General features: G+C 41.4%; 1 protein-coding gene across 15 annotated transcripts in view; it reads left to right on the forward strand.

Moving 5' to 3' along the window:
- The window catches only part of LOC138761350 (uncharacterized), a 125,219-nt gene that overhangs the window by 49,461 nt on the left and 50,824 nt on the right, over positions 1–24,934 (forward strand). For 13 of the 15 annotated variants that reach the window (XM_069933364.1, XM_069933374.1, XM_069933384.1 and 10 more), the window contains 3 exons: positions 21,861–21,987; positions 23,268–23,315; positions 23,728–23,775. In XM_069933364.1, coding sequence (XP_069789465.1) covers positions 21,861–21,987; positions 23,268–23,315; positions 23,728–23,775 — 223 coding nt within the window. The remainder of the gene's footprint in view (positions 1–21,860; positions 21,988–23,267; positions 23,316–23,727; positions 23,776–24,934) is intronic. The other 2 variants (XM_069933400.1, XM_069933320.1) reach the window with 1 other exon arrangement.

Consider the following 24,934-nt stretch of genomic DNA (forward strand, 5'->3'; position numbering starts at 1 on the left):
AGGTGTGGATGTGCTCACCTTCCTAGGCCATTAGGTCGAGGGGACAGGGACCTGTGTGGATATCAGACTGGTTTGGAATCCTAACCAGCAAATGGCAAATAAAGGTGAAGCTGAGAGAGGACAGCAAAGGTGCTATCATCCAACACCCCACCCCTCTCTTCTCCCCACCCCCACTCGGTGTTCACCATTGAAGGGATCTGTAGGTACCTGGTCTTCTCTGGACAGCCCAGAGTGTGCGGAACTGCAATAAACCAGGACACGTAGTGGCCCAATGCAAGAAGGAAGACTACCAGACCAAGGACTGTGGAGAAAGCAAGTACTACAACTTGAGTGGAGAAGCAGGCCACCTCTACAGAGCTGCCCAAAATATGTAGCCACCTATTCACAAGTAATAAAAGGGCAAATGGCCAACACCACCACCCCCAGAGAGGCCAACACCCTCTCAAACTCGACTGCATTCAAAACTCCGAGAGAGACCAAGATCAAGGTAGGGAGGAGACCCCAGCATGTTCACCTCAATCCCCATTCACAAGTCTGGAGGCCCTTCCTGAGGAGGCAGAGTTGATGGAGGAGGGAGCTATAGAGGGAAAATGGCAGACGGTGGGAAAAAGTTTAAAAAAAACAAAAGCCCCAAGGAAGAAACCAGCAATGGACACTGCAAGCAGTGGGAAGAAAAGGGTCAAGGCACAAACAGAAGCCAGCAATCTCTCAGCATCTGAGGAGTAAGGTAGGACAAGTGCCAGATGAAGACAAAGGAGTAAGGTAGGACAAGTGCCAGATGAAGACAAAGGAGTAAGGTAGGACAAGTGCCAGATGAAGACAAAGGAAGTGAAAAGAAAGGAGGAAAGCACATTTGCAATTAAACCTGATGGTGGGAGGACAGCACCCAGCGACCCCCAGCTTTGGGAGACTGCAAGCAGGGCAGAGGCCATTGGTCCCCGTCTCCAGGAGGCCAGGAGCAGTAGAAAGGCTGTCGGGGTCCCCAGCCCCAGTTCCAGGAGACAGAGGGCCAGGAGCTCAGCTGGATCTCCCCCCCAGTGACAACACATTTGCCTGAGGAGACTCAACTCTTAAAGCATGATCACATCCTATTCCTGAGCCCTCAATCAGTACTGAAGTTCACCAAAGCAGAGTGGGCATGTGGGCTCAGGCTGATTGACACTGGACTATAAAGATTGAGAGCTGGGGACTCCTATGAAAAAATGGACATTAAAATTGCTGTCCTCAACATGCGCAGTGTTAAAACATACCAAGTGATGTGTAAACGCCTAGCAATACTTTGGTAAAGTCAAGGCAGATGTGACTTTCCTACAGGAGTGCAGGTTGCCACACCTCAGAAACCATTGGAGGTGGTCTCAATGGTGGCTTCATGGGTTATCTGTATGATCAGGGGGGAACAATTGTCGTGCATCCAGTCTAAGTGTTTTGTTGCAGGGAGGCAACTTTGTAGACACCATGGTTAAAGAAATGATTGGGGAACATCTCGAGGTAGACATAAAGTAGCGTGAAACCCCACTCTGGCTGATCACCATGTACGCCTTGCCCATGCAGAGTGAGAGGATGGCTGTCTTATAGCAGCTCCAACCACTGCTGGTTGACATCCAGGTCAGTCGTCCTGGCTGGTGACTTCAACTGCATCATCGATGTGGGTGGACTATCTGGTGGGGTCAACAACAGACCTGACAGCTCCTCTAATCTCCTGATAAAAATGGTAAAAAATGCCCAGCTGTGCGATGCCTTCAACAACCCTTCAGGTGGAGCACAGCCACAGCACACCCAAATAGACTTCGTCTTCATGTCAAAGACTGTCATGGTCAGAACCACCGACATTATTCTGGTGTTCTTCTCTGGCCACTACCTCCATCACCATTGCTGGCAGCCCATTCCACATACTCACCACTCTCTGCGTAAAATCACCTACCCCTGATATGTCATCTATACCAACTCCCCAGCACCTTAAACCTTTGTCCTCTTGTGCCAACCATTTCAGCCTTGGAAAAAAGCCTCTGACTACCCACACAATCAATGCCTCTCATCATCTTATATGCCTCTATCAGGTCACCGTTTATCTTCTGTTGCTCCAATGAGAAAAGTTTGAGTTCACTCAAACTGTTTTCATAAGGCATGCTCCCTAATCCAGGCAACATTTAGCAACATGAGCTTTATACAATGATTTACAAATTGAGTCTGTCAGAGAGCCTGGTTATTCTGCTCGAGTGCCTTAGAACAGGTGGATTTTGCTCTTCCAGAACTTCCTGTGCCTCCTGTGGGTCTTGGATACTGGGAATCAAAGGGGGACTTAAGGGTTCAGGATATGATGGTTGTGTGGTTGGAACCATGTCATCCAGAACCCTGCGTTGGGTATTTGGAGGTTCCAGGCCTATTGTGGGTGTTGGTACCTCAGTTCCTGAAGGTGCCAGGTCTCTGATTGAGATGTTGTCCTCTCTGCCATTCAGGTATGCCACATAGGCATATATCGGGTTTGCAAGCAATAGGTGCACTCTCTCAACCAAAGGGTCCGTTTTGCTTCTCCTCACGTGCTTTTTCAGCAGGACTGGTCCTGGTGTCATTAGCCATGCTGAAAGAGTGATCCCTGATGTGGATTTCCTTGGGAGCGCAAACATTAGTTTGTGAGGAGTCGCATTGGTCGCAATGCAGAGAAGCAATCTTATGGAGTGGAGTGCGGTGGGCAGAACCTCTTGCCAGCGTGAGTCTGGAAGGCCTTTAGACTGGAGAGCTAATTTCACAGTGTTCCAAATCATTGCATTCTCCTTTCAACTTGTCCGTTCCCTCGGAGATTGTAGCTAGTCACCCTGCTTGAGGTGATGCCTCTTACAAGCAGGTGTCGGTGTAGCTCTTCACTCATAAATGATGCTATGAATATAGCTGGGATACCCGAACATGGTGAAAATGGGGTGACTTGGGTGGCGTCTGGGCAGGGGATGGCAAATGGAAAGCATGAGTACTCATCAATAACGTTAAGAAATACACATTTCCGTTGGTGGAAGGAAGATTCCCCTTGAAATCAACGCTGAGTCGTTCAAAGGGGCAGGAAGCTTTTATCAGGTGTACTTTATCAGGGCGGTAGAAGTACGGTTTGCACTCAGCACAGACTTGGCATGACCTGGTCTTTTGCCTGATGTCTTCAGTAGAGAAGGGTAAGTTACATGCCTTGATGAGGTGAGCCATGCAGGTGATGCCCGGGTGGCAGAGCTAATCGTTAATTGAACACAACTGGCTGGAGTGTGCAGCAACACAGCTTCTTTGGGATAGAGCATCTGGAGGTTCATTAAGTGTACACTATCTCATAGTTAGAGGTGAAGATTTCGATCCTCCACCTTCCGATCTTGTCATTCTTTACCCCTTTTTGTGTTTGTGATGATACGACCACCAACCTACTGCAGGGGGCAATCTCTGTACCTGCAGGAAGACGGCCTAAGGGCTGACTCAACCTGCCGGCTGTCAACCAGCCGACCCGAATATAGACCTGAGCCGACCCCTCCTGAGCCAATCACATGGGAGCTACCGAAGCATGAACTGGTGTTCAGAACTTTACCTGAATAAAGCCTGTTGTACAGTTTTTTTTTGCTTGCTGCTACCTCAGCACACCACAGTGTTATTGACCATGAATCCTACAGATCACTGATCATTGAGCAGTGTAAATTTCCTGCCAGCCAGCTAGTCCCTCCAGTGCTTGATGGCCTCCACAATGGCTTGAGCCTCTTTCTCCACCCAGTGTCCCCTCTTACCATATCCTGAACACACAGAATCCTTCAAGGGGCATCTGGCATGGGGGTGCTTGTGGCCTTGCAGGGTGCGGGAAAAGAAAGCTACCGGCCTGCCCGCCTGGTTAAGGATCGTGGCCAGAGCTACGTCAATGGCATCACTCTCCACCTGGAATAGTGTGTTTTCGTCCACCACGTGCATGGTGGCCTTAGCAATATAGTTCCTGACATAGCTAAAAGCCGCCTGGGCTTTGGCCAGTAATGGAAAGGAGGTGGATTTAAAAAGGGGGCAGACCTTGTCAACATAATGAGGTACCAACTGGGCATAGTATGAGAAGAAGCCCAGGCACCTCCTTAAAACTTTCATGGTCCTTGGGATCGGGAGGTCTAAGAGGGGGTGCTTACGCTCAGGGTCTGGGCCTATGATGCCATTCTTCACCACATAACCCAGGATAGCTAGACGTTTAGTCCGGAACACACACCTACTGACATTGTGTGTGAGGTTCAGGGATTTGGCTGTAGGAGAAACTTCCGAAGATTGGCGTCATGTTCCTCCAGATTGTGTCCACAAATGGTGACGTTGTTGAGATGAGGGAAGGTAGCCCTTAACTCGTTCTTCCATTTCGTCCATCTGCCTCTAGAAGGCCAAGCACCATTCGTAATACCAAAAGGGGCCCTCAGGAACTGATAAAACTGTCAATCTGCCTCAAATGCTGTATAGGGACAGTCCTCAGAACAGATCGGTAGCTGGTGATGGTCAATGGACTCAGTACTGCGCAATTTCATTCACTATGTCTGAGATTTGGGGGAGGTGGGTATGCGTCCAGGACTGTGAAGCAATTAATAGTTTGGCTATAGTCAGTCACTAGCCTGGGCTTTTCTCCCCCTCTCACGACTACCACCTGGGCTCTCTACGGGCTGTTGCTAGGTTCATTAATTTTTTCTTTAAGCAGCTGTTGGCATTTCGGCTCTAATAAATTCTTGGTCCCCTGCACTGTAGCGCCTGCTCTTTGTGACTATCAGCTTACAGTCGGGGGTTAGGTTCTGAAACAAGGTTGGGGGGGGGTTTGATATTCAGCGTGGAGAGACCGCATGTAGTGTCTGGCTTTTGGAACCTTTTGTTCTGCTCCGTGATTGGAGGGAGTGGGCCTGAATACTCCATGGTCACGCTTTTAAGTTGACACGGAAAGTCTCGGCCCAGCAATACAGAAGCACACAAATCCTTCAATACATACAATCGGAACTTACAAAATTCCCCCTTTTACAGTCAATACCCTTGAATAGTCGCCAAATACAATTGCGGTGCTAGATAAATACGGTAGTCCATTGGGGAAACCTTTAAATTGTACTGCCAAGTAATCACAGAGTTTATAAAGCTCTCAGTTGAGCCGTATCTATTAAACAATTGTCAGATGACCGTTTACCCTCACCTCCATTGTTGAGTTGTTCATCTGCTGGGGTTTTGCCTAGTTGAGGACGACTGATGCCAGAGCTCTGGAGGCTGCATTCATCTCCCTGTTGATGTCATCTTGATCCGAGGGCCAGGAAGATGGCATCGACCACGAGGGGCAGCAAGATGGAAGCAGTGAGCAGCATGGAGAGGCAGGGACCCGCACTTCTGGGCTTGAGCATGGGGCATACGACGGTTTGGTGGTCATTTGCGCAGTTGCCTTCCTGGGGTTCCCCTTGGCCCGACAGACTTTCACCCAGTGTCCCCTCTTACCATATCCTGAACACACAGAATCCTTCAAGGGGCATCTGGCATGGGGGTATTTGGCCTATCCACAGAAATAGCATCCCTGGTGCGTGTGGCTGCAGTAGTCAGTACTGGGGACGGCTGCGCTCCACAAGCCTGATTTTCCAAGAAGGTGCCACTTTCGTTAGAGAGGTCGTCCTCTCCTAGTTGGGCATTCCAAGTGATTTTGCCAGATCGAAAGTACTGGCAAGGTCCTTCATTCCCAACACTAGCAGTCACTGCCTCACATAGCTCGATCATTCCTGCTATGACTGTATCCCGGTCTTGCTCTTATTCTCTCACCAGGGCTGAGACCGCTTCGTAGTGGCACTTTCTCATCAGTGTCCATAGTTCCAGAATATAGTCATCCAGCGATTCACCCGGTCATTGACAATATTGAGAGAGTCGGTGTCTCACCAGCATGTCGTTCTGAGGCCTCATGTGGTTGGCCTTAAGGCTTTCGATGACTGTCTCATATGTCATGCATTTTCTGATGACTGTGTATCCCTTGGAACTGACTCAGGAGAGGAGGGCCAATCTCTGGAGGCTGTCGGAGTCGAAGACTTCTCGGGTGGCCGTTAGGTAAGAGTGGAAGCACTCCAACCAGTAGGCAAATTCTTCCAGGGTTTCTGGGGACAGAGGGTCCTGGAGCATGCCTGGCTTCAATAGGGCTTTTATCCCATTTCCAAAAGTAAGCTAATAAAATTTTAATGTGATTGATAGTACTTGGAGACTTGTGTAGAGTACAAACATGCTTTTATTAGCTTACAATTAACAGCCGGTATCTATAATGGTCTTCAGATAAAATGGAGATAAGGCAGGAAAACAAGGTTTATATCGGGACCGATGGGGGCAGAGCCAAGAGGAAAGGCCAGTCATCTAATCTGCCCATAAACAGTGATTTCCAGTTCACTTTAACCCTAACATCCTTTTCATGTCTCAATAGGACAGACTAATCTGGTACCCCATGCATCTAGTCCCTAAACATCCTTCACATATCTGCTGTGTGAAAACATCTATTCCAAATTTATGCCCTCATATGCATGTCTAATGCCATCATTATTAGTCCTTCCTCAATTAAACACTTTCACACTTTCTGTTCCTATCCTTGTTTATGGCTATGCTATAGGCTAGGGAGTTGTCACTATTTGAAATGCTTGCTCATCAAGAGATCTGTTTCTTGACCAAGTTCATTGTCCAGTACTAAAGCAAGTTTGACCTCTCCTCTAGTTGGCCTATCTACCTACTGTGTCAGGAGTCCTTGCACACAGCTAAGAAATTCTGCTGAATCTAAAGCTTTTACACTGAGGAACTGCCAGTCAGTATTAGACAAGTTGAAATCACCCATGAGGACAACCTTGTTATTTTCACATGTTTAATCTCCCATGTGATAAAGAATGTGATAAAGAATGGGATAGAGAGAGAGGGTTAGATAAGGAGAGTGTGGGTATGGTGTCCAGGGTAGTGGAATGCTCCTCTTGTAGGATGTGGATTGTTTGGAAGTTGGTAGTTTCTTTGATGACTACAAATGCAAGAAAAGCCATGTTAAGGCTTTGGACCAGGAGTTGGATAAACTCCAGAGCATTTGGGAGGCAGAAGATGTGATAGATAGGAGTTGCAGGGACACCGAGGGTAGTTGGGTTACAGTTAGGAGGAGAGAGGACAGGCAGGCAGAGCAGGGCCCTCCCAGTGGCTGTCTCCCTGAAAAACAAATACCATTGAGGGGGATGACCTTCCTGATACAAGCCATGGCAATCAGGTCTCTGGCACAGAGTCTGGTGCTGTGGCTAAGAAGGGAAGGGGAAAAATGAGGTGAGCTGTAGTAATAGAGGATTCCATAGTTAGGAAGACAGATGAAAGGTTCTGCGGAGGAGATAGTGAATACCTGATGGTATGTTGCCTCCCTGGTGCCAGGGTCTGAGATATCTCAGATTGAGATCTCAGAATCACGACATTCTTAGGTGGGAAGGTGATCGGCCAGATGTCATGGTCCATGAAGGAACCAATATTGTAAGTAGGAAGGGTGAGGAGGCCCTGCAAGGAGAATTCATGGAGTTAGGCTCTTGGTTGAAGAAGAGGACCTCCAGAGTAGTGATCTCATGACCACTTTCTATGCCATGTGCTGGAAAGTTTAGAAGTAGAAGGATAGGCAGCTTAACACATGGCTGGGGACATGGTGTCATAGGGAGGGCTTCAGATTTCTAGACCACTGGGCTCTCTCTGTTCTAGGAAAGGTGGGATCTGTACCAATGGGACGGATTGCATCAGACTAGAAGGGGATTGATATTCTTGCAGCAAGGTTTGTTAGTCTTGTCCCAATGGATTTAAACTAGATTTGCAGGGGGAGGGGAACCAGAATGTTAGAGCAGTTTGTGAGAAGGAGGAGAATAAAGGTCATGAGAGGACTGCATGTATAGACAGAAATCAAAGGTTTGTATGTGATAGAAATTTTCTCGTCTATTTATTTTAATGCAAGAAGTATTGTTAAAAAGGATGATGATCTTAGGGCATGGATTGACACGTGTGATTACGATATTATTGCTATTAGTGAGATTTGGTTCTTGGTTACAGGAGTGGCAGCTTAATGTTCCAGGGTTCCGTTGCTTCAGAAGTGATAGAGGGGGAGGGATGAAAGGGGGAGGAGTGGCATTGCTAGTCAGGGAAAATATCTCAGCTGTGAGAAGTCAGGATAGTTGTCTACAGAGGTCATATGGGTGGAGCTGAGGAATGGGAAAGGTGAAACCACACTGATAGGGTTGTATTATAGACAGCCCAATAGTCAGAGGATTGGAGGAGCAAATCTGTAGAGAGACAGCAGATCAATGTAAGAAGCAGAAAGTTGTGATAGTAGGAGATTTTAACTTTCCAAATATTGACTCCCATACTGTGAAAGGACTGGATGGCTTGGAGTTTGTGAAATGTGTTCAGGAAAGTTTTCTAAATCAATATATAGAGGCACCAACTAAGAGAGGATGCAGTACTTGATCTCCTATTAGGGAACAAGACAGGTGACATATGTATGTGTTAGGGAACATTTTGGGTCCAATAACCATAATGTCATTAGCTTCAAGTTAAGTATGGAAAAGGTTATGTCTGGTCCTCATGTTGGGATTCTAAATTTGTGGAAATGAGAAAGGATCTAGAAAGACTGGATTGGGATATGTTGTTTTCTGGCAAGGATGTGTGAAGTGGATGGCCTTCAAAGGCAAAATTTTGAGAGTGCAGAGTTTGCATGTTCCTGTTAGGATTAAAGGCAAAGTTAACAGGCATTGGGAACCCTGGTTTTCAAGGGATATTGGTGATCTGGTTGAGAAGAAGAGGGAAGTGCATAGCAAGTACAGGTAACATGGAGCGAATTAGGTACTTAAAGAGTACAGAAAATGCAAGAAAGCACACGAGAAGGAAATCAGGAAGGCAAAAAGAAGGCACCAAGTTGCTTTGGCAGATAATGTGATCGTAAAACCAAAGTATGTTAAGAGTTAAAGGATAATAAGGGACAAAATTGTTCCCCTAGCGGATCAGAGCGGTCAACTATATGTGGAACATTAAGTAATCCCCCAGAGGATCAGAGTGGTCAACTATGTGTGGAGCCTTAAGTAATCCCCTAGAGCACACATGTCAAACTCAGGCCCGCGGGCCAAATTTGGCCCGTGATATAATTATATTTGGCCCTCTATGTATTAGAGCTGGCCCGCTGGCCGCCGCGCCAGTACAGCGCATGCACAGCTAATACTACAAATCCCAGAATGCTTTGCAAATGCGTGGGTGCCGGCCCGTCAGCCCGCTAATCGCCCCCACCTCCTCTCTTTACTTTCATTAGCATCTGCGACCTGTCGCCTAACTCACATGTAATAAACCCTTTACGAAAAATGGCCAAACGAAAGACAGAAAACAGGACCTTTCAAGACATGTGGGAGACAGACTATATGTTCATCATTTTAAAAGACAAACCTGTTTGTCATTAAAGCAAGTTGTTATTTTTTTGACTTGTTGGCTTGTGAAAAAAAAATACATTTAAAAGGAGCTTAAAGGCTATACAGAAATATTATTTATTGAATAAATAATTTGTTAATGCTTCTTCTGGAAAGAGTTTAACCAAAACTATTATTAAACATTTATTTTAATAAGAAAAATTTTAACATTACATATGTTGAAAGAAGAGAAAACATGCAGATGTTGTTGAAAATTTTCAATAAATATTTAATTTGGCAACGACTTAGTCCAAATTTTTAATTTTGGCCCTCTGTGAATTTGAGTTTGACACCCCTGCCCTAAAGGATCAGAGTGGTCAACTATGTGTGGAGCCTTAAGTAATCCCCAGGATCAGAGTGGTCAACTATGTGTGGAGCCTTAAGTAATCCCCTAGAGGATCAGAGTGGTCAACTATGTGTGGAACCTTAAGTAATCCCCTAGAGGATCAGAGTGGTCAACTATGTGTGGAGCCTTAAGTAATCCCCTAGAGGATCAGAGTGTTCAACTATGTGTGGAGCGTTAAGTAATCCCCAGGATCAGAGTGGTCAACTATGTGTGGAGCCTTAAGTAATCCCCAGGATCAGAGTGGTCAACTATGTGTGGAGCCTTAAGTAATCCCCTAGAGGATCAGAGTGTTCAACTATGTGTGGAGCCTTAAGTAATCCCCAGGATCAGAGTGGTCAACTATGTGTGAAGCCTTAAGTAATCCCCAGGATCAGAGTGGTCAACTGTGTGTGGAGCCTTAAGTAATCCGTATTTACTCAGGAAACTGGCATAGTGCATAAGGAAGGAAGGGAAACAAGCACAAGTGTCATGGAAATGCTTGCTGCCTTAAAGCGAATAAAGGTAGATAAATCCCCTGGGCCAGATATGATATTCCCTCGCGACCTTGAGGGAGACTAGTGTAGAAATTGCAGGGGCCATGGGAGATTATATTTAAAATGTCCTTAGGCAAGGTGAGGTGCCAGATGATTGGAGGGTAGCCCATGTTGTCCCATTTTTTTTAACAAAGGCTCCAAAAATAAACCAGGTAATTATAGGCCAGTGAGCCTGACATCAGTAGTAGGTAAATTATTGGAAGGAGTTCTGAGAGATAGAATATATAGGTATTTGGACAGCCATGGGCTGATTAAGGACATTCAGCATGGCTTTGTTGGTGGTAGGTAGTGTTTAACAAATCTTGTAGAGTTTTTTTTGAGGAGGTTATCAAGAATGTAGATGAAGGAAAGGTTGCGGATGTTGTCAACATGGCCTTTGACAAGGTTCCAGTAGGATGTTAGTTCAAAAGGTTAAGACACTAGGTATCCATGGAGAGGTTGTAAACTAGATTTGAAATTGGCTGTGTGGGAGAAAACAGAGTGGTAGTGGCCAAGGATTCTCAGACTGAAGGCGTTTGATGAGTTGTATGTCTCAGGGATCTGTGTTGAGACCTTTGTTGTCTATTTCAATGATCTGGATGATAATGTGGAAAACTTGATCAGCAAGTTTGCTGATGGCACAAAGATAGGAGGAGTTGTGGGCAGAGGAAGATTTTCAAAGCTTGCAGTGTGTTCCGGACCAACTGTGAGGATGGGCCAAAAAATGGCAGATGGAGTTTATTGTAGATAAGTGTGAGGTGATGCATTTTGAAAGGCCTAACCAAGGTTGGACATACACAGTAAATGGTAGAGCACTGAGGAGTACGGAGGAGCAAAGAGATCTGAGAATGCAGATGCATTGTTCACTGAAGGTGGTGTCACAGTGAACAGGTTTGTAAAGAAGGCTTTTGGCATCTTAGTCTTTATTGCGTATAGGATTTGGGATGTTACGTTGAAGTTGTTTAAGACATTGGTGAGGTCAAATTTGGAATATTGTGAAATTTGGAATATTGCCTAAATACAAGAAGGACATCAATAAGATTGAAAAAGTGCATAGAAGATTTACTAGGATGTGGCTAGGTCTTCAGGAGTTGAGTTACAGGGAAAGATTAAACAGGTTAGGACTTTATTCCTTGGAATGAAGAAGAATGAGGGGAGATTTGGTAGAAGTTTACAAGATTATGAGAGGTATAGACAGAGTGGATGCAAGTAGGCTTTTCTGTTTGGATTGGGGTAGATAAATACAAGAAGACATAGATTTAAGGTGAAAAGGGAAAGGTTTAGGGGAAAGTTCTTCACTCAGAGAGAGGTGGGAGTGTGGAATAGCTTGCCATCTGATATGGTGAATGCAGGCTCTATTTTGATTTTAAAAATGGATTGGATAGATACATGGATAGGAGAGGAGGGTTATGGAGTTGGAGCAGCTCAATGGGACTAGTGAAATAGTGGTTGGGATAGACTAGAATGCCCTATTTTCTGTACTGTAGCATTCTATGGTTTTCAAAATCTGTCCATGTATTTGCTTTTCATTAACCTGGAGGCTATTAGGGGCATTTAGAATACTCGTAGTAGAGTGATTGCTCCCTTCCAGTGTCTGACTTCCACCCACATTGACTCAGTAGACAATCACTCCATCATGTTCTGCCTTTCTGGAGCTGAGATTAGCAATATTTCTCCACTCCCACTTCAGAGTCTGAGTTCAAGTTCACTACTATTCACTAAATTTTAAAAAAGTTGTTCAATTCCCATTCTGTCTCATGATTAAAACGTCAATTTCATTTCCCAATGCTTGTATCATCATTGAATGGGAACAGCTTTTTAAAGAAATCAATCATTTATGCCTTTGTAAAAATTGTCAACATTCTTTGCTCTAAGGAGATCAAATCCAGCTTCTCCAGCCTCTTGCATCTTCTCAACTTATTATTTTCATCCTGATTCTTGATTAAAGAATTTACTTGACATGAGTTACACAAACTATTTTGTCAAATGTTATAACTCGCTCATCATTCAAGAAGCTGTGGCTTTGATTTCCCCCATCTTTAATTTAAGGAAATATATCTATTCTCCACCTGAAACATCTATTTATGAAGATGGTCCATTACAATTTCACATCACATTGGTTCCACTTTGCCTCTTTCATCCCATTCAAGTTTTCCAGTGTAAAATTTCTGCTTTGGATTTTTTATTTTGCTTTTTATTACTAATTAAATCTAATGCTGATTTACTGTTACTCTAGTGTTCTCCCATTAATCCTTAGCCACTTCATTCCCTAACAGCAGAACTATAAATGTCTACTTTCTAGTTGGACAGAAAACACATTGATTAAGAAAGTTCACCTAAACACAAAATATGATTACCAACACACTGAAAGTCCCCAGTGTATGGAATCTCTCATAACAACTTAATCTTGATATGTTGCTGTTCTGCAGTGTCCCTTATGGTGAACTGATCTTCTCTGATGTGTTATTCCTAGCAATCTCCACTGCTGAATAATTTGAGAAGGATATGCATCCCACTGACTATTGTACATCTTGTCACTTCATTCTCTTCCACAAGATATTTTTACTATCATAAAATGTCTCTGCCTATTGCATAGACTGTTGTAGTCATGCAACCTCTGATCCGTGTACTTCCCAGCTGATATTTCAAGTACTCTCAGCTTTCAAATTACTTGAGTAAATAGAGCAGGACATTTCTTCTTGGTGGTTAACCTACTTTTGGGAATCAACATGTTCAGATTAATTGAAAACAATTTATCAATCTGCAACGTGACCTTCTGGCACACACTCTCATCGGAACATTGGGAATAGAAATCAATCAATCCTATTCCATTACATAATAAAAGATCCTACTGGTACTCTGTTCATTCCATTAGCTCCTTATGCATTGTAACCCTTATATAAGAAGGCATTATTCATCAGCCTTTTAAAAACTCCAATAATCCCAGCAACTCCAACCCCTTCAGAAAAGGAGTTTTGGGATCTTTACTTTTGGTGTAATGTTTTCATGGGCTCATGTACTGCCAGATTGAGGCAATACATAAATTGGAGGAATAGCACTTTGAATTCTGTCTTAACAATCTCCAGTCAGGTGCCCTCTCCTTCCCTTGCTTCCTTCCTGTCAGAGAGCAACTTTCTCAGCCCTCTGCTTTCTCCTTTGTCATTTAGCTCCTTTCTTCTCCCTCCACTAGGATTCACCTGTCCCCAGTAAGTCTATGCTTCCACTCCACCATCTTATTTGGGTGTTTTCCCCATCATTGGTATCCCTGATGAAAGGCTCAGGTCTGAAACATGGACTGCCTACAGTTTTCTATGAACACTGCATATCCTGTTGAACGTCTCAAGCACTTTTGTGAATTGTTGCCATGAGTTAAAGTACATCATCCAATTCTAGAAAACAGTAAGGACATCCATCTGATAAAAGAAGCCAGTCAACAGAATGACTATGTCTACATACATGGAGGGCTCATACACTTGTTTTCAGAGAGGACAGCAGGGTGGTATATGGGAAATATGTAATAATTTAATTGTTTTATTCTGTTGAGTCTGCGTTGCATTACCCTCAGTATGAACTGGGATTTCATTGCTGTATACTTATTTGCAGTTTGACAAAAAAATTGATGAAGATCATGGTAGATGAGGTCTATATGGATTTTAGATAGTCATTTGACAAGGTCCCTTATGGTAGACTCATTCAAAAAGTCATGAGGCATGGGATCCATGGAACCTTGGATGTGTGGATTTAGAATTCACTTGTCTGCAGAAAGCAGAAGGTGGATATTGATGGAATGTATTCTGCCTGGAGGTCAGTGAGGAGTGGAGTTCCTCAGAGATTTGTTCTGGATCCCATGCTCTTCGAGATTTTTATAAATGACCTGTCGAAGAAATGGTCAGTAAGTTTGCAGATGATATAAAGGTCTTTTGTGTCATGAATAGTGTAGATGGTTGTTGAAGTTTACAACCAGATATAGACAGGATTCAGAGTTTGGTGGAAAAGTGGCAGATTAAGTTCATTCTCGATTAGAGTGAAGTGATGGATTTTAGAAGGTGGAACTTGAAGGCAGAGTACATGGTTAATGGCAGGATTTGTTAAATACTTTTTTTTTTATTTTCATAAGGAAATTAACAATTATGACATTTCAATAAATTTTGTATAAAGCAAAAAAAACATACAAAAACCCTAATTCTACCCCCTTCTGTCCTCCCTTCCCCCCTTTATTAAATACCTTTTCGTACACCGTTAGAGCTCACAATTTAGATTAACCTCAAGATTCAGGGAGAGATCATTCTTGAATTTAGCAGCATTATTAGAGTTGGGCACCAACATAGTTCAAATATGGTCGTTATATGGTCTGACTTCCATGTGATTGCAATGCACTTTTTGGCCACTGCTAGTGCAATTTTAACAAAAGTAATTTGAAACTCTAAGATTGTTACTTATGTCTATAAAATTACCTAACAAATAAAGTTCTGAATCACTTGGAAACGTCACCCTTGTAATTCTTGTAAATACTTCAGAAATTTCTTGCCACATGATCAAGATGAATGAAGGAACGTTCCTTCCTCTATTTCAAATCTAAAACATAGTTCTGGTATTTCTGGCTTAGATTTGTGCAACTTCTATAGAGTGAGATACAGCTGATGTAAAAAATTATATTGAGCCAGCCCATATCTTGCATTAATAGTTGAAGTTACACTATCCACACACCATTCAGACCAGGATTGTTCTGGTATTGAAACACCTAAGTTGGACTCTCACCTTTCCCTTGATCTCTACAGACCAGGTTTATCACTTTCTAACTGAAGAGCAAAGTACATTTTGGTAATAAATATTACCATTCTGGTAATATATTACCTATCCAAAGTGTTTCTTCCAGTTCACTAACTCCCAGAGGAGTTGATGCCTGTCCCCATCGGTACCTCAAGAGCTCTCAGTAGAAGAAAGCATAGAAATATTCCATTAGGTATACCATAGGTCTGTCTCAGGCCTACTCTTTAACATAGGCCTGCAAGCTCACACCAAGACACAAGAGCAACTTGTCCGTGAACTACTCTTTGCAGACGATGCCGCTTTAGTTGCCCATTCAGAGCCAGCTCTCCAGCGCATGGCATCCTGTTTTGCGGAAACTGCCAAAATGTTTGGCCTGGAAGTCAGCCTGAAGAAAACTGAGGTCCTCCATCAGCCAGTTCCCCACCATGACTACCAGACCCCCCCACATCTCCATTAAGCACACAGAACTCAAAACAATCAACCAGTTTACCTACCTCGGCTGCACCATTTCATTTGATGCAAGGATCGACAACGAGATAGACAACAGATTCACCAAGGCAAATAGCACCTTTGGAAGACTACACAAAAGAGTCTGGAAAAACAACCACCTGAAGAAACACACAAAGATCAGCGTGTACAGAGCCGTTGTCATACCCACGCTCCTGTCCGGCTCCGAATCATGGGTCCTCTACCGGCATCACCTATGGCTCCTAGAATGCTTCCATCAGCGCTGTCTCCGCTCCATCCTCAGCATTCATTGGAGTGACTTCATCACCAACATCAAAGTACTTGAACTGGCAGAGTCCACAAGCATCGAATCCATGCTGCTGAAGACCCAACTGGTCACGTCTCCAGAATGGAGGACCATCGCCTTCCCAAGATCGTGTTATATGGCGAGCTCTCCACTGGCCACCAAGACAGAGGTGCACCAAAGAAGAGGTACAAGGACTGCTTAAAGAAATCTCTTGGTGCCTGCCACATTGACCACTGCCAGTGGGCTGATATCGCCTCCAACCGTGCATCTTGACGCTTCACAGTTCGGCGGGCAGCAACCTCCTTTGAAAAAGACCATAGCGCCCACCTCACTGACAAAGGACAAAGGAGGAAAAACCCAACACCCAACCCCAACCAACCAATTTTCCCTTGCAACCGCGCCTGCCTGTCCCGCATCGGACTTGTCAGTCACCAACGAGCCTGCAGCAGGCGTGGACATACCCCTCCATAAATCTTCGTCCGCAAAGCCAAACCAAAGAGGTCTGTCTCATTTGTTCATATGACATCAAAACACCATCTTTATAACAGTCTGGTCATATAGCAGACTGTTATAAAGATGGTGTTTTGGTGTCACCAGGTGTACCCTTTTGTAACCATATGTTTTGAATTCTGATACCCATATTCATAGTTAACAAGACATTGTTACATAACAGCTCTTAGCAAAATACCCACTTTATTCCAATACATTAATTAATTTCCTGCCATATTTTCACCATACATACCAAGATAAGGTTAATTGATTTAGTGCTCCATTTAATAAATAAAGTCTTTAGCTGTTACTTCATTCATAGAAGAAAGCCCCATTCGAACCCTGTTTGGTGAATTCCCTTCAAAACAAGATGCTAAAACTCTTGCTTATGTAGCCAGATAATATTTTTGGAATCTGTAAGTCTCAGTCCTCCTAATTTATAATCCCAAATTAGCTTTTCCAATGCAACTCTAGGCCCTTTGGTATTCCATAGGAATTGTCTTTCTTGATTGTTTAATTGAAAATATTCTTAAATTAAGCTATAGGTAATAATTAGAATAAGTATTGAAGTGTCAGCATCACTTTCATTTTTAAACACCTCACTCTTCCATTTTTGTAAGTGCTGGTCTATTTTATTAAAGAAAAATAATTAAGATTATACAGATTTTGTAAATTGTTATCTGTTACTACTCCCAAATATTTAATCCCATCTGATTTCCATTTAAATCTACTGCCTCTTTTGTATCTTTCAACAGCATGGTTTGTTAAGGGCATTATTTCACTTTTGTCCATATTAACCTTATAACCAGACACTCTATCATATTTTCTGAGAGTTTCGTGTAACTTTTTCAAGGACCCTTCTGAATCTGACAAATATAAAAGTACATAATCCGCAAATAAACTTATTTTATTCTCATCTTGTCTAACTATGAAGCCCTTATTATTAGAAGGGATTGTTGAGATTTTCAGCCAGAGGTTCGATTGCTATTATGAACAATACTAGAGACTGATGACACCCTTGCCTACTCGTTCTACTCAAGGGGAATACTGCCTACATTTGACTATTCGTAATTATCTTAGCCTGTGGACTGTGATTATAATGCCTTAACCCAATTAATGAATCCCATTCCTATACCAAATTTCTCCAATGTTTTTAAAAAACGGGCCATTCTAATAAATCAAATACCTTTTCTGCGTCTAGAGAAACTGTTATACTTGGATTATGCCCAGATTTTGTCATATGATTTATATTAAACACTCTAACTAAATTATTTGCTGGATGTCTACTCTTTACAAATCCCACCTGGTCTGGATTTATTAATTTCAGTAGATATTCCCCAAGCCTGTTGGCTAACACCTTTGCTACAGTTTTATAGTCAGTATTAAGAAAAGAAATTGGCTGTATGATGACATTTTTAATGGGTCTCTATTCTTTTTGGGTAATACCATAATTATTGCCATTGAAAAAGATTCTGGAAGTGTCTGTGTCTCCTCCTCTTGATCTAATACATCCATCAGTAATGGCATTAACATATCTTTGAATTCTTTATAGATCTCAGGTGGAAACCCATCCTCTCCTGGAGACTTGTTAGCCTGCAATGTATTTAATGCTTTCTCAGTCTCTTCCCTTGTAAAAACAGCATCCAGGCCATTTCTATCCTTTTGATCCAATCTGGAAAGTTCAACGCTTTCTAAGAACTCACATATTTCATTTTCATCCCCTGGTAAATCTGATTTATAAAGCTTAGTGTAATATTGCCAAAAGGCATCGTGTATTTCTTTCTGATTTATATGTAACCATATTGGCATCCTTCTGTATTACATTTATCGCCCTTGCTGACTTTTCCGCCTTTAAGTGCCATGGCAGCACCTTCTGAGCTCATTCCCCCAGTTCATAATATTTTTGTCTCGTCTTAAGAATTTTTTTCCACTCTGTAAATTGTAAGGTATTATAATAGAATTTTTGTGTCCCATTATTCTATATTTATTCTGTTCACTTGTTCTTTGATATTCTTTCGATAGTTCCAATATCTTTTTTCAAAATTATTTAATTATGCATTATATTCCCTCTTCCCATTTTTTGTAAATCAAATAATCTGACCTCTCAAAAAGGCCTTCATTGTATCCCATTTTAAAAAGCTGCTATCTGTTGATCCCAAATTTGTTTCACAAAATATTTCTATTTGTCACCTAATAAATTGTTTAAAATCCTCCTGCTTTAACATTATAGGGTTCAAATGCCATCTGTAAACACCTTACTGTTTCTCCACTGTTGAAATGGTCAGTGTAAGTGGTGAGTAATCAGAAAATAACCTCGATAAATATTCTGACTTCATCACCCTATCTTTTAGTCCAGGCAACAGTAAAAATAAATTGTTTCTTGTATGCACATCATGTACCCTTGAGTAGAAAGAATATTCTCTCTCTGTTGGGTTAAGCTGCCTCTAAATATCAATCAAATTTAGATCCTTCATATAAGATAATATCATTTTGGCAGCCTTAGCCCTAGTTACTATTCTTGCAGATTTATCCAATATCGGATCCAGACAGAAATTAAAATCTTCTATCAAAATATTTTGTCTCCCCTCAACAGCTTTCAAAAATATAACCTTTATAAAGGCTTCATCATCATAATTTGGTGCATAAATGTCCATAAGCGTCCATGATTCTGAATAAATCTTACAATTTACTATCACATATCTACCCAATTGGTCTTTTGATTTTCTCTATGCTAACTGGAATATTTTATTTATTAAAATAGCAACCCCTCTTGCCTTAGAATTGAACGATGAAGAGAAGACTACCCCACCTATCCTCTTTTTAACTTGTCATGTTCTACCTTAGTAAGATTTGTTTCCTGTAAAAATACTACATCTGCCTTTCTTTTTCAAATGTGCCGAAATCTTCATTCTCTTGATCGTTCTGTTTAAACTGTTAACATTAAAACTTATAAACTTTAATGTCTCATCCATATTGATTTACAAATAGATATTGTAGTGTAATACAGTCACAGTAAATAGTTAAATAATCTCATGATCTCTTCCCTTCTGAAAAAAAGTGCAATGCCCTGCTCTGATGGTGACGTAAACAAGAAACCCCAAAAGCCCACATAATCATCCAAGGATAAAAAATAACTACACCACCCTAAAGCAAACTTCCCTCCTGATGCCATTATGCCCCCCTTAGTCGAGAATCTACACCCTGCTTTTACTTTGTTCAACATTCAACATTTCCCTGATGTGAAATATCAATAAGAAAAATGAACGTTACCTAATAAATATCAGATGACTCAAGAAAAATATATCTTTACTTTGTCCACAAAAGTACAATCTTCATAAATTTCTCTTCCAATGTCAAAGTCCACGAGCAAACTTTTCCGTCTCTTGTTTTGCCTTGAAATGCTGCTGGTTGTTTTTCAATTGCCCACTGTTTTGCTTAGTCATGCAGATCTTTCAATTTATTATTGTGCTTTCCTAAGTCTCTTTCAGCACTGTTCATTTGTTCTATTAAATCGGTGATTGACTCACCCATGTTTTTGAGCAAGTCTGTTAAATCTTTCATCACTCCTTCAACTTTTGAAAACCGCATTCTTCAGGCTTCCACCCTTGATAGGATTGCCTGTAATTCTTGAGCAGAAGTTCCTGAATTTGAGGGTTCTGGCTATCAGTCAATGTCACAGGTGAACTCAAAGCTTCTTCCAACTTTGGTTTCGATTTTTTTTTCCAGTCATCTTTGTTAGTTATCAATATAAGTAAACTTTATTTAAAAGTCGTCAACAAAGTACTTTTGAGCCATCTTTAAAAACTCTTCACAGAGAGCTCAGCCAAATCACATCTGCTCAATCCACTACCCCTAATGGCATGATTCTTAACAATGTGGAAGAACACAGAGACCTTGAGGTCCATATCCATAGATCTCTCAAGGTTGCCACACAGGTTGATAGGGTAGTTAAGAAGGCTTGTGGTGTGTTGGCCTTCATTAGTCAGGGATTGAGTTCAAGAGCTGTGAGCTAATACTACAGTGATATAAAACTCTGTTTATTTGGAATATTGTGTTCAGTTCTGGTCACCTCATTTCAAGAAGGATGTGGCAGCTTTGGAGAAGGTGCAGAGGATGTTAAAGTGAAAACAATGCTGGAGAAACTCAGCAGGTCAAATAGCATACTTTATATAGCAAAGATAAAAAATACATAACCAATGTTTCAGGTTTGAGCCCTTCATCAAGGTATGAACAAAATGTAGGCAATGCATCTGCAGACTTTTGTGTTTTACTCTTAAGCAAAGGATATTGCTTGGATTGGAGAATGTTTTATGAAACAAAGTTCTCTTTGGAATGATAAAGGATGAGATGACTTATTCGAAGTCTATAAGATTATGAGAGATATAGATAAGGTGGACATCTGTTTAAGGTGAGAGGAGGAAGGTTTATTGCAAACAGTAGGGATACGATTTTTTGCACAAATTGGTGGGTGCCCGAATGCATTGCCTGGAGTGGTGGTACAATCGGGAAATTAAGACGGACAGACTCATGGATGCAAGAAAAATTAAGGGTTATGAGTGTGAAGTAGAGAAAGTTTAAATTGTTAAATAGGTTTATCTAGGTCAGCACAATTTTGTGATGGCCTATATAAACTGGGATTTCATTGCTAAGTTCAGTTCTCAAAATAAATGGAACACATTGGATAGACAGGTATTCACCTTTGAGTGTTGTTAATTCATTGAGCAGAGCCAGTGAGGAAAATTAGATCATTAATGGGCCATATATATTCAATAATTTTCCAGCATTATACAGAGAATACAGGTATACCCCACTATCCAAAAGTAGAGCATTCGTATGAAACCTTTCATAAACCGAAATGTCATAAAGTGAAGAAGCAATTACCATCAATTAATATGGGAATTTTTTTTAGTGTTCCCAGACAAAAATAACCTATCAAATCATACCAGATTCATCTAATGCAGTGGTTTCCAAACTTTTTCAGGCTGCTGCCCCCTTGGCTCCCACATCCCTAGCAATCCTCCCACCCCGGATACACACGCACACACACATACAATGAACATGCACCTCTTCTTCCTCGCTTACTCACTGCCTTTTATCTCCAACCTCTCATTCCTCAGATGGCACCACCTATGGGCCTCTCTCCTGGGGCCGACTCCTTTTGCCCCAGGCCTTTTCCTCCCATGCCCCCTGCACTCAGTACCTCCCTCACTCCATCTACCCTTCCTCCTCCTCCTGTTTGTTCTCAACTTATTAAAAGGCCAAAGCCAAATACAATATAGCAGCCAACAAGGCCAGCTCTCGCGAGTCCTCCTTGTCGCCACTTATATTGATCACTACTACCCACCCAAAGTCTGGCCATGGCAGCTGACAGCCCTTCTTGACACTGTGACATTTCATTCCCTTTTTTTCATAAACGCAAAAATCCTCTTCAGATTAGTGAAAACAGGTTCTAATGTAGGTTTTTCGTAAAACCAAAGTGACGTAAAGCGAAAGTTCGAAAAGCAAGGGATATCTGTATTTCAACAGCATAAAATAATTGAGATTTAAAATAAATATAGTTCTGTTTCTAGAGCTCACAAGTCAAATATTAAAGACCAAAGTTCTGAAGAATTTTTTGGGCAAGAAAAGGAGGGGTTGATTTTGGAAAACAACTACCTGAGCCCAACAGTGACTGTTGATAAACTGGTAAGATTTCTTGTCTTCTCTCCTATCTGACATAACATTTTATTTCCTTTTTACTTCACCCAAATGTGTTAATCCTTTTTGTGTGCTATACCTCAGGTTTTTTTTTAACCTGTGGCCAGGTATATCTGTCAGTTTACCATTGCAATCAAGACAGAGGATCAATTTTGGTTGAAAGAGAAATATATTCCAGGAAAAGAACATGCACCTTAAAAATTTGCCAAACTTGCACGCAAACAGCAAAAATAGTATATTTTAAGCAGAGCTAAATGTTGCCACAACCATTTGACAAGATGAAAGCCTTACAGTCTTGCAACATCTAGTCATGAATAATGCAGAACAATTAAACAGCTAAGAGGAGGTGAACACTCCAGGAACGTCCTCAGATTAATAATATCTAGGCCAGCTTTAATGTTAGAACAAGGCTAAAGTATTTTCTGTCCAGCCAGAAGAATGGAGTAGATGATCCATCCCACTTTCTTCTGAGATATCCAGAGTCATGGAAGCCAGTTTTCTGTTAATTTGATTTGCTCTATGATGACTGGATATAACAAACACAACAAGACCAAACAACATTCTGGACTTGTGTTCTTGGACTAACTGAGCCTTTTGCCAAGTAAAGAAATCATGATTATTTCCAATAAGAAAAAATGCAACTGTGTACTCTTGAAATTCATGGACATTATCTTTATGGAATCTTGAAATCTCAACATCCTGCCTGGTACCATTGACCAGAAAATTAATCAGTCATGTAAATACTGTAATGACAAAAGTATGTCAGAGGCTGGATAGCTAGCCCCTCTAGACTTCCAAAGCTATTATACCAATAATAATGTGCGGCTCCAATAGTGCTTGGAAGGTTTGCACCTCCCAAGACAGTGGCCCACTTGATTTCCAACTGACACTTTGAATCATTTCTTTGTTTGCTGTCCTTGTATTTTGATTGTGCATTTGTTAGTCAGGTTAATAAACTGTTACTGCATTTTGCTGCTTGCATAATTTGTTCATTTTCCAGAATTTCCAAGTAGCAACAGAAAGCATCTCAATTATTCAGAATGCAATTGAGGAAAGTGCCAGTTAGAAAACCAAGAATGAAGTATAATATCATTACATAATCTTTAAATTGCTACAATTCAAGTCATTTAGAAACATATAGTAGGATGACTTTGTCATCATAAATTTGTGTGCAGTACTCACCTACATGGAGATTAGCTCATGAAAGGTCATGACAGAGTAATTGTTTTACATGTTATATTTTACTAAATTATTTTTGACTTATTCAGGAGACTCAAAGCACAAATGCAGGGCCCAAGATGATGGAGGAGGCTCTGGTATGTGCTTGCAATTTTCTTCAGTGTCTGAATGTAAAGATTTTTTTTAAAAAGCTATAGTATTTCACTGGAGTATAAACTGGACAGAATTCACACATGGAATTGATAACATTTCAGGGATAATATAGTGAAAAATTAGGATTTAAAGAAAATTTCTAATGTTGTTTATGATTCTGGAAACTATCACAACCAGAGAATTAATAATATCTGAAATAACTTTTCATAGCCAGTTTATTGTCCAGATTAAATTAAAATTAATCATATAATGTGTTGGATAATATCAAAATTAATCTGTATATATGGATGTGCTAAAGAATGGTGAAAGAAAAACAATTAGGCCTCTTGATTTTATAATTTTCAGATGATATTTTCAAATTTTAATATGCTTTTTATAAATATATTTCATTTACAGGCAGGAAGAAATGTCATCCATTCAGAATGTTTTGATATGAAGGAAGAGGTGGGTCAGAATTTACTTCACAAATTGTTATCATCATTTCTACAAATCATATAATAAGCATAATTTTCCCATCAACTACTGCCAAATTTCACCACTTAGCTATATACCAAGAGCAATTACAACGGCCAATTTATCTATCACCTACAAGTATTTGGGATGCAAGAAGAAACTAGAATACTTGGTAAAAACATAGGTGATCACAGATAGCATTTGAGGTCAGGATTAAACTCATCTTACCAATGTTACTATCTGCGCCATTCCACCAACGCAAGGTGATCACACGAATTGGTTCAAATCTGATGGCACTGATGACGACAATACTATCTGACATATCTGGAACTTGTCCCTGGAAATTTATTTAATCTTTATTGAAATACCAAGGGTTGTGCTCTCTGAATTAGAAATTACTGTAGACTTTGGTGGGCCTCTACCTGACCCTCTGGAGATAGAAGCCTGCTCTGTCAAATTCTGCAGCTTGGGAATGTCACCACTAGCCTGGCACAGAGGCACCCTATCATTAACTTCCCACCTAGAAAGGATTGTGCTCCTGGCTGCTAATGGCCCTTCAAGGGTCTTGATATGCTTCACAAGTATTCAAGCATGCAAGACAATGTACTAGACATGTATACATATATCTGCAGATTTTGTTTTCACCCTTAGCAGTATTTTCATCCAGATCTGTGCGGAGAAAAAATCAAACTGCTGGAAGAAGTCACCGGGTGAAGCAGCATCTGTGGAGGCAAAAGGATGATTGATATTTCAGATCAAGACCCTACATCAGAACCATCCCTTTGTTTCCACACATGGTACTTGACCCATTGTCTTTTTACAGCAGTTTGGTTTTGCTCCAGGTTTCAGCATCTACATTTTCTTGTTGCTTCTGATATCAACCTCACTAAGCAAATTAAGCCTACTTACTGGCTCAACTGCAGTCCACTTGTGCCAGATTTATCCATGTGTGAATCATGAGCTTCTAATGTTTATCATGTTCTAATCTAACCTGTTAACAAAGACAATCTCTGTGCTACTCATCTAAACTATTTCATGCAACAATTTTTCCACAACACATCAATAACACTTTCAGCAGTATTGTAAATGTGCGTACTATTTCTATAAGCTTTGTTTATTGTACATTAAGTGCCAGGTAGTTTTCCAGATC

Source organism: Narcine bancroftii, chromosome 1, assembly GCF_036971445.1.
Source record: "Narcine bancroftii isolate sNarBan1 chromosome 1, sNarBan1.hap1, whole genome shotgun sequence".
Classification (NCBI taxonomy): Eukaryota; Metazoa; Chordata; class Chondrichthyes; order Torpediniformes; family Narcinidae; genus Narcine; species Narcine bancroftii.